The 10,274-nt window shown below is 51.8% G+C and overlaps 1 protein-coding gene across 4 annotated transcripts in view; it reads right to left on the reverse strand.

Moving 5' to 3' along the window:
- MED12L (mediator complex subunit 12L) overlaps nucleotides 1-9,959 on the reverse strand; it is a 330,953-nt gene extending 320,994 nt beyond the window's left edge. For 3 of the 4 annotated variants that reach the window (XM_079921179.1, XM_079921180.1, XM_079921177.1), the window contains exons 1-2: nucleotides 9,164-9,959; nucleotides 8,100-8,316 (exon numbers count right to left, since the gene is read on the reverse strand). In XM_079921179.1, the coding sequence (XP_079777305.1) occupies nucleotides 8,100-8,198 (99 nt within the window). In that variant the 5' untranslated portion in view covers nucleotides 8,199-8,316; nucleotides 9,164-9,959. Of the gene's footprint in view, nucleotides 1-8,099; nucleotides 8,342-9,163 lie in introns of those variants that run through there. The other variant, XM_079921178.1, reaches the window with a different exon arrangement.
- Between the last annotated feature and the right edge of the window lie 315 nt (nucleotides 9,960-10,274).

A 10,274-nucleotide genomic window follows, 5' to 3' on the forward strand; every position in this document is an offset into this window, starting at 1 on the left:
AATTCAGTTATATGCTCACCCCAAGCTGCAAGAGAGGCTAAGAAAGTGGGGATTTGGCTTTAATTTTTTTTTTTTTTTTTTTTTTTTGTGGGAAGCAAGTAGGGGAAACAGGGATAAGAATGATGGTAAAGTAGCCAACAAGGCATCTGGCACATACAACCATACCCAGCACCGTGTGGGGAAATGCTTAACAACCAGCTTTCAAAAGAACTAAAACAAAACAAAAACTCCTAATGCGTAGCATTTGCCAATTTCCTTGGTGTAAATACTCCCTTGATGCCAAATTTCAAGTCACCAGCATGATATTAACCAGCTCACAAAATTCCTGAAATTTTAATAATCAGCTGGTACCACTGAATTGATACCTCAACATTTGGTAAAAATTAAGTTTACAATACTCTTTCCACATTCAAAACACTCTAGATGACTAGGTATTATTCTCTCCAGCTCATAGGTGAGGAAAATGACACAGCACCCCAAATCACACAGCTTAAGTGGCGGGGTTGGAATGTTGACCTAACAGCCCTAACCCAGCCTCATCACAGCTTTGACACGTCACAAGTGCCTATACCTACACCCTCAAGATCCCTCTGCCTAAACCTCAGCTCAAGGGGCTCTAACGTGGTTTGGAACCAACAACAAAGATGCACTCCAGTAAACCCAATCCAAGTTACCTAATAATTAAGTTACTTCCTCCAATGACACTAGTAGTGCACATTTATTGTTAACAGTGGAGAATACAGATTAGTACAAAAAAGAAAATAAAAATCACCCCTACACCCATCCTTAAAAGAGAGCAATTGTCTACGTGTGGGTGATAATCCTTCCAGATTACGCAGACATATATTTTTAAAGTAGAAATCATGCTATTGGGTAACATAATGACACTCTTCTTTTTAATGTAAATTTTCCAAAACAGAGAAATAGAGAGGACTGTACCATGAACTCCCTTGTTGTCATCACCCAACTTCAGAAATCCTCTAAAAACAATGAGAAGTCCAAGCGTTTCCATGTTCCCTTCTCAGAGTGGAATGTGTAGAGGTAGGCGCCTCCCTCCACACTTCCCTTGGATTTCTCTCCTGCCTGGCCTTCCCCACTCAGACTCTGAGGTCAGCCCTTCTCCAGGCTTAGGCCACCAGCTCCTTTCATCGCTGCTCAGAGAACGCTGGGGAAGGGAACTTGGAATCCTGCTCACTCTTCTTATGGATCCCTCTACCTTCTCTAATTCCTGCCTAGTCTGTCAAGAAGCCTCACAGCTGGGGTTCAGAACCTCATTAAAGGAGAGTTTCAGAAGAAATACATCACAATTCTTTGGAATTTCCAACTTCCACTTACTCCATTCTCCCACCTCTGTTTTATTTTCACCTGGATGGATACACCCCTGAGAGGCACTGCTAACCGGTTCAGCTGAAATCCTAGGGCTCTGCTTATCCTCATTTTCTCCCACTCAGCGCCCAGCCAAGGCAGTCTGCCTTCCAGACCTCACTTCCTGGTCCTCCGTCTTCCTAAGGAATCACATTTTACCTCTACAGGTGCCAGACTAAGTGAAATACCCAACAGGCTAAAGGATGGTGGCTGTACCCCAAATTAACAGCTTTACATGAGTCCCCAAAGAGCCTAGTTGAAAGCCCAGTCCCAAAGACAAATACAAATTCTGTAGCCCCCAATAAGTTCAAAGAACATGCTCATGGGACAAAGCAAGAACGGCTCCCCTGAGCCCCAAGTTTAGCCCAGTGCACACAGAAGGGAGCTGTGGCTATTTCAAGCCCAAGGCATGGAATTCTCGTCTGCCATAAACCATGTACGGCTGACAGAAAACAAGCCTATGCTGGGAATCATGGGTATTAGAACAGAACTTCAGGGGGGACAGTAGCTAAATGCATTTGCACTATACTAACACTCTGAATAGTGTATTTGTCTGAAGACTCCAACACATCAAATAGTGGGGAGCAGGCGGGAATAAGGGGGGAGTCTGGCTTACAACGGTCTCTACAGGTAAAGACACAAACTAAAGCAGTGGCTTTCAAAACTTCGTGTTTTTGGGAATCACCTAGAAAACGCGTTTAAAATGCAAATTCCTCAACCTCCTTCCCAGAAATTCTGAGTCAGCAGGTCTGGGGTGGAGGCGGGCGCATTATGGCGGCATTTTTAAGGAGCATCTTTGACAACGCTGCTGCAGGTGTTGGCAGTCCCTGAGAAATGACAGCTACTTGCGTTCCTCCGCCACAAAGTTTTTGTGGCAACACTCTTGTGAGCAGTGGAAGAAACAGGGCCTCTCACCCAGTGCTTTTTACACTGGTTCTGGCCTAAGAGTCTCAGGAGGAATAAGTTAAATACACAGAGGCCCGTCCCAAACACTGCTATTCAGGGAGGTCTATGATGGGGCCCTGGGGCCAGCCAATTCATCTCAGGGGGAAGCTTTCTCCCTCAACATCTCCGCCCTTTGGTGCCCCAGGCAACTGGTCAACCTGTCCTCTCATCCCGGGCAACTTCATCAACATCCTCCCTCTCAGAGGTTATTAAGAAACAAATTTTCACCGCCCCTCCCCCAACCTCCCCAGCTGTCACTAAAACAAGCATTTAATGTTTTAAGGGTTTTAGATGCTAACAAGAAAACAGGCGTTACCAAAATAAAACAAGCATTGGGACAGTTAAGAGTTATAAATACTCATAACTGCTCGTTAAGAGCTCTGTCTGCATTTTATTCATTTCTTCCAGAACTATTTACTGAGCACCCAGTCTCATCCCAGGCACTAGGCAGTTCACAAGTGTGGACGCAACAGACAAGCCCCTGCTGTCCTGCAGCTTACATCCTAGTGTGGAAGGAAGACCAGGGAGAGGATAAGGATTCTAATAAGGGAATTTCTGACAGTGACAAGCACCACAAAACATATGAACACAAAATAATGAACTAACAAGGATAAGAGAAGATGGGTTACAAAGAAGGTCTCGTTGCCAGCTAGTCTCCATAAGTAAATGACAGGAGACATGACCGCAGGGGCAGCAAGGGACAAGAACCTAAACACTAAGGAGCTGGGCCTGCTAGGAGACAGGTGGCCAGTGGTCCCACCACACAGCCAGGAGGCGGCTAAGCAAATCAGGAAGGGCCAGATCTCCAAGGGGCAGGGTCTTGGGGATGTTACAGGTATAACGAAGCCCCGGGATCATTTAACAAGGGAGGGGTTATACTAAGAGTAGCTGACCTGTACTAAGCACCGTTTGTGTGCCAGGCACCATTCAAATCTCATTTTATCTTCCCAGCAACCCCGTGAAGTAGGAACAAATAAGTAGGAACACCCCACCCCACCGCCGTTCCACAGGTCGTATCTGAGTCAAAACGGGCAGTAGGGGGCTTCCTTGGTGGCGCAGTGGTTGAGAGTCCGCCTGCCGATGCAGGGGGACGCGGGTTCTTGCCCCGGTCCGGGAAGATCCCACGTGCCGCGGAGCGGCTGGGCCCGTGAGCCATGACCGCTGAGCCTGCGCGTCCGGAGCCTGTGCTCCGCAATGGGAGAGGCCACAGCGGTGAGAGGCCCGCGTACCCCCGAAAAAAAAAAAAAACAGGCAGTAAGTGATGGAGCCAGACCGCAAAGCCAGGTGGTCTGGCTACAGGCAGTGGTTGTGGAAGTGACCAAGGGGCAGACGGGCGGGGCCTCGAAGGCCTAATTCAGTAGGGAACTTGAGTTTTATTCCAAGTGTGATGGAAAGCCATTGGAAGGGGGCTGAGACTTTCTGACTCGTTCCCTTAGATCTAAGAGAGAGGACAACTTCTGGGGAAAGCCCACCGCACCCTGGCTGAGCTGGCTGCTAGACCAAACTACTGCGACTTCGGCCACAGAGATGTCTAACCCTGCCCTGCCTGGGTTGGAAGAGCTCTCCAGCCCCTGCAGAATCGGATGCCACCTTCACTCTAGGTTAGTATCTCAGAGTGGAGCCCCGGACCAGCAGCATTAAATCACCAGGATCTTGTTAGAAATGCAAATTACGGGGTCCCACCTCAGCCCTACTGAATCTGAAAAACTCTGGCCATCTGTTTTTAACAAGCCCTACAGGTGTGTCGAGTGTGACACATTACCCATATGGAGCCATCCCCACCCCCATGCCCTCCCAAATCACGCTCTACTGGTCCTCGGGCAGCCTCTGCACTGCGCACCAAGCCATCCTCCCCTCTGGACCCTATTGGTCCTCGGGCAGCCTCTGCTCTGCGCACCAAGCCATCCTCCCCTCTGGACCCTGCTGGCGGGGTTCTATGGCTCCTGATGCCTAGAAATCTCACCACTGCCCCAACCTACTTTTCTAACTAATTTGATTTCCTAGAAACATTGACTATTCAGCTATTTAGGCCTCTTCTACCCTGGAAGTAAAACTTCTCTTCCTTTCTACTTCTAGAGTTTAATTCTGCTTTCAGCCTTGTAGCCTGCAAAGTAGACAGCAAGGATAATTTCTGCCTTAACCTAGACTCTCCCTAACACCCCTCAGTCGCCAGATTTCTCTTGATTCATTCATTCCCACTCTCATTTATAAATTCCTACACGTGTCCATGCCCTCAGCTAGGAACTAACTGCACTAGGCGCCGGGTACTTCAGGGATTCCTAAACAGCTCTCATCCCTGCCCTCGTTTCTGACCCCTTAGTGGGGGGCTGGGGGCAACATGCAAATAAATACAGAATTACAAATTGTCTACGTAGACTAGAAAGGCCTCTGAGGAGGCCGCTGGGCTGAGACCTGAATGATGAAGAAGCAGGCCTGACGGTAGTTTAAAACAGCAAATATTTGCGTGTTGAATCCATGCCATACTCTGGTCTAAGTGTTTTATGTTTACTATCCATATAGTCTTCCAACAGCCCTAAGGAGCAGGTAGTATTCTCATCCCGACTCTACAAGAGGGGATATTGAGGCACAGGGAGAATAAGGAGTATATGTAAACAGCAGAGCCAGGATTCAAAACCAAGCACACTGGCTCCAGAGCCCACCTACCCTCCTAACCACAGGATTCGGTGATGAGAGCAGGGTGGAATGGTGCGGGTGCGGGTGCGGGTGCGGGTGGAAAGGCAGACAGGGGTCCAGGCAGGCAGAGTAGCACGTGTAAGAGCCCCGGGGCAGAGAAAAGTCAGACTGAAGCAGAAAGGAAGTGGAAACTGGTGAGCGGTGAGGTGAAACTGGGGAGCGGCAGAGGGACTGGAAATATATTTGGGAAATGGACGGGACAAGACGTGCTGACAGGTGTATTATCGGGTGTAAGGGAGAAGGAGGAAACAAGGAGAACTCACAGTTTCCTGGTGCCCTATTTTCGAGGCTTGAGGACAGAGGGTAAAGTATCATAACACAAGATATACTAAAGTCCCGCAGAGCGCTGAGGCACAGCAAGCTCTCAAATGAACAGACTCCATCGACCAAGCAGGTTAAAGCTTCCAGTCCCCCCCACCCCACCCCCACCTCTCTACAGGAGGTCTTCATTCAAGGGTCCCATCCTGTCCCCCGGGAGCTAGTTTCCAGAACACTATTAGCCCGGGTTAACAGCAGTAAAAGCTGCAGCTCCAGTAATAAGAATAGCTTTACCAGGAGGAGGGTTTTTCTCACAAAAATGTAATGCGTTTAGAACCAGGGTTCTCAAGTTTTTCTCAACAGCACAATGATGCTAATTTACAAATGAGAAGTGATGCGGCTTGCCCGAGGCCACACAAATGCAAAGAGGCTGAACCAGAATCCAATTCCAGGTCTGCCTGACTTGGAAGCCCACACTTCCTCCATTAAATCAGCATTTCCCACAGCGTGGGACAGGTCTCTCTGATGGAATACACCAGTGGTTTTAGATGAACTTTTTAAAGTTTTAGTCCTTATGGTCTTGTTTCAATATGAATAATCATATGTGTGTGTATATAACATCAAATAAATAAAATTTTTAAATGAGATATATACATGATTTGAATTTATATATATATATCACATCAAATCCATGACTTCTTGTGTATTACTGCCTAAGACACAGAAAAGGTTTCCTAAAAGTTAAACATTAGAATAAAAGTACAGGTGATAGAGGGATAGAAGAGAAATGTTGAGGTGACGCATAAATAACTGAAGCTTGTGAAACACTGCTCACCACAGCACCGCCCAAAACAGCCAAGCACCTGTTCCATGTTGTATTCAAATCTGGCTACAGCCACACATAACTGACTCTGCTCCAGAGGGATAACATGTTGGTTGCCTCTGGGGAAAGGGAATAATATCAGAACAACACAATTTAGCATAAATCATCCTTAGCACAGTACTGGTCTTGACATAAGATACTGTTTTGGTCATCCAACTCCTCTCTGCTGATTCACCACACACCTTAAGTCAGGTAAGCTTTCCTGGGCCTCAGTTTCACTTTGTCCAAAGGAAGTTACAAAAAGCAGGCTCTAAGGTCACTTCCAGTTTTAGAGTTCCATAAAATGTCATAAATACCCTAAAATCCAAAAGTATTTTTTTCCAGAATCATTGAGGCCCCAACCCTGAGTGAGTGTCGACCTGAGGTATAAATGTTAAATAACCCCACAAGGCATCCCAGGCCCCCATCCCTTAACTGGGGAGATGCTATCAATTATGCTGCCCTCTGGAAAGATGTGACCAAAGACATTAATTACAAGATGATATGTCCCTGGCCCCACCAAAACTTTAAGAATTTTCTGCCACAAACGTTTAAGTTACTAACTTTCTCTATACTTGGTGGTTAGTGTTTGTTATTTCATCTGTAACAATTAACTTTATTCTGGGTGGCAGTAGCAGGGAGAGAAATGGGCAGGGAAGAAAGCTGCAAAATCTCATCAAACTCCTATCCTCATATTAAGCCTCTGCTGAGAAACACCTGTAAAACCTTCCAAGCTTCGATGTGAATTACTCCACGGATGTTCGAACACGTTTAATATGCTAAACCTCTAAAAGGAGTCGTCACTCCTTATCTTTCAGAAACATGATTAACAAAACAGTTTAACCAGAACAAGCATTCTTCCTTTATTATTGAAATAGATACATTCATCAAAAGGGAAGTCTTAAGGACCCTCCTGGCCTTCTTTACAAAGCCCCTTCTGTGATGTCAGTAGGCCTGTAAACTTTTAATAGAAGGTTTTTAGGTTCCCAGAAAGAGAAGTTTTGAAATGTGCTCACTTCATGTTTAGCTGAAGACAACAGAGGATGGGTGGGCTGCAGCTGGCAAACTCAGAAAGCACAGCTGGGTAGCAGGTGATCTTAAAAAAAAAAAAAGCAAATCCCAGGGCAAATTGGCATAGCCAGGGGTGATCATTATAACTGGAGAGTTGTTACATAATTACTTGTTAACTACTAACAAACATATACAAGGCTTCAGAATGCCATGGTTACTCTAGCCATCGAAGCTAGTGTAGCTAGTGGAAGAGTCCAGGTTCCTCCAATTAATTTCATTCAAAGAAACAAGCAATCCCAGGACCTATTCCCTTCCAAGGTAACCTGACTGCCTTTACATATACAAAACAGCCTCCAGCAATTAAGCCAATCGCCTCTAGGGATGAAAATCAGTGTTTCCCTTTCATATTGATTTTTAAAGGGGAGATAGAAGTACGTTACAAGAGCTAAATATTCATCACCTCGACAAAAACGACTTCCACTCCAAACTGGAAAATTTGAACAGAAAAGGTCTTCCGCCACCCCACCCACAGCCGCCCCTGCTCGGCTGGCGCAAAACCCAAGACCTGTGTCGGATGCACTGCATTCCAACATTTTTCAAAAAGTTTACGAGGCTTTACCGAAGCGGCGGGGAGAAAAATAAAGCAGGCAAAAGCCGGGGAGAGGGAGCTGGAGGGTTTCCGTAGGGAAGAACCGGGTGAAGCGCCCGGCTGCGCCGTGCAAGGCCCGGTAACGGGGAAGCGACCCGGCACCCGGAGAGCGAGCGCCCCCGTGGCGCGCGGGGACTGACAGCCGCTCGGTCTCCACCGCCGGGGGTCCCCCAGCCCCCCAGCCCGGCCCCCGCCACCAGTCCCCCTGCCCACCCTTCCCCCGCAGCGCCGGCGATGCCCGCTGGGCCAACTTGGCCCCGGGTCAGCGCTGCGGAGCGCGGCCCCGGTTGCCGGGGAGGCCGCCGGCGCCCTTACCTCCTTCTGCTTGGGGTCCTGCGGGTAGACGTCCGGCGGCCCGAGCCGGGGGCGTTTCAGCGGTCTCTGCTCATAGCTGAGAAGCCCGAAGGCGGCCATGATCTCTCATGTTAACCGGCGAAATGAATGAGAGTTGGAGCTGGAGCAGCCGCCTCTGAGCACCAGGGAGCAGCACTTTGCAGACAGACTCCCTCTCCCCCTCCTCGCTCGTGTGGCGCTGCAGGCAGGAATAAAGCAGGTTGGATGCTGCCGCTGCCCGGCACGCAGACACGCACTAATGGGGGCAGCCTTCGGCGGGCACCCTTTTGCGCTGGAGCCCCGGGACGCACCGCCAACGGAGGGGCTGGAGGTCCACCTGGATCCTCCGAGGCGCCTGCCTCCTGTTCCCCACCACCCTGTCCCCAGGGGGAGGAGCAGCTGATGGGAACGTGTGACTTTTTTCACCAATGGACCTAAACCCACCCCAGCCGAGCGCAGGGTGGGGGTGGGGGAGGGGCACGGGGCGGGGGGAAAAAAACTTTTCTTGGCGCCCCAGGCAGGTGGCTCGAGTGCTTGCCCTAGGCGCGGGTGGCCCGCCTACCCGAGGAAGAGACTGCGGAGCGGCCCGCCCCCGCCCCCTCTTCTACAGCAGGGACCCTTCCCCCGCCGCCACGCGCCCCGCAAACCCCGCCACCTGGGCGCGGACCCTGTTGGGAAGGAGGGGGACAGGCCTGGAGGGGGTGGGGGAGACAGGGATGCGGGTGGTGGGGAAGCGGCCGGTGCCTCCTAGACGCCCGCCGGGCTCCGGTGGCGCATCCGCGGCTCCGGTCCCCTCGGCGGCTCCGGGCAGACGCCGAGGCGCGCTGCTAGCGGTCGCAGCGGGTGGAGGGGGCCGTGCTCACGGTGGCTCGGGGCCGACTTAACCCTTTGCTGCCCCTCCAGGGGCTGGGGAAGTGGGGGTGGTGAGGAGGGTTGGCAGCGAGTGCCGACGGGGGTAGCTAGCCCGCGGGCATCTCGGGCTCCTCCAACCCCCCGCCCACCCCCGGCCGCCCTCCTTCCCCCTCCCCCCGCCCCCAACAGTTTACCTGTTGGTCCCCGGCTAGTGGTCAGGGGCCGCCAGCCGCGGCGGCACTTTGGCGGCCGCAGCCTCCACGATTCGGGTTGGGATGGGGCGGGAGGGGGGGGCGGGGGGAGGCAACTGGATTTGATCTGATTTGTAAGGTATCAGTCTCGGCCGGGCGAGCTCCGGGGACGCCGCGAAGTTTGCCACTGTCTGGGGTCGGCGGGCGACGCCGGCTCGCCGCCGCCGGCGTTCTCGCCCCCAAGGCCGGGGAGCGCGAGCTTCCGAGTTGGCGGACGGCGGCCGCACTGAGCATGCCCAGCTCGGCGGCCGGACCGCGGAGGAGTTTGCTGCGAGCGCGCTCCGATCCGCCTCTCCGGGTTTTCGCAGCTGCAGAGCGCGCAGCCCGCGGGCCCGGGCGCCGAGGCTGGCCCTGGGGTGTATCTGGGCGAGGGAGGGGGCGTCCCCTGGACCCCTCTCCCGGCCGCGGGCTGCGCTGTCCGCCTCGACCTCTGTTAAGGTCGCTGTCCCCGTGGCCTGAGCCGGAAACCTCACCTGCGCCGGGCGTGGGGGGGGGGGGCGGGGCGGGGGAGAATCCTCCAGAGGAGACCTCGGTGCTCCAATCCTCCCGCGCTCCCCGCTCGCTTTGGGGCGTGGGCACCCTGATGCTGGGCCACCTGCCGCGAGCCCTGCGAGACCGGAGCCGCGGAGGCGGGCCCGGTCTGTCCCGAGGGACCCCGCGGGAGGATGCGCCCGCGCTTGGCCAAGAATGATGGCTGCCATCTATGGAGCCCTCGCTTCATGCCAGGATCTTGACAGTAAAGGTCTCTGGTCCTTTAAAAAAACAAAACAAAACTTACAAGGTTTTACTGTACCCTTTTTATAGATAGAGAAATCGAGTCAGCTTAGGAAGGCCCGGTGACTTGCCCAAAGTCGCGAAGCAAACTCTGCCTGATCCCATGTTTCTGATTTATTCTCCACGACTTGGAATTGGAAGAAGTGGGTTCCTGAACTGCCCTTGCCTGGTAGGGTCAGGTTCCCCATACCCTGAGGAACTCTCTGACTCCTATTCCATCCTCCATAAGTTGGTGCTAGCAGAATCTAACCCAAAGCCTTTGTATAGCGCCAGGCACATA

The sequence above is a fragment of the Stenella coeruleoalba genome, assembly GCF_951394435.1.
Source record: "Stenella coeruleoalba genome assembly, chromosome: 5".
Classification (NCBI taxonomy): domain Eukaryota; kingdom Metazoa; phylum Chordata; class Mammalia; order Artiodactyla; family Delphinidae; genus Stenella; species Stenella coeruleoalba.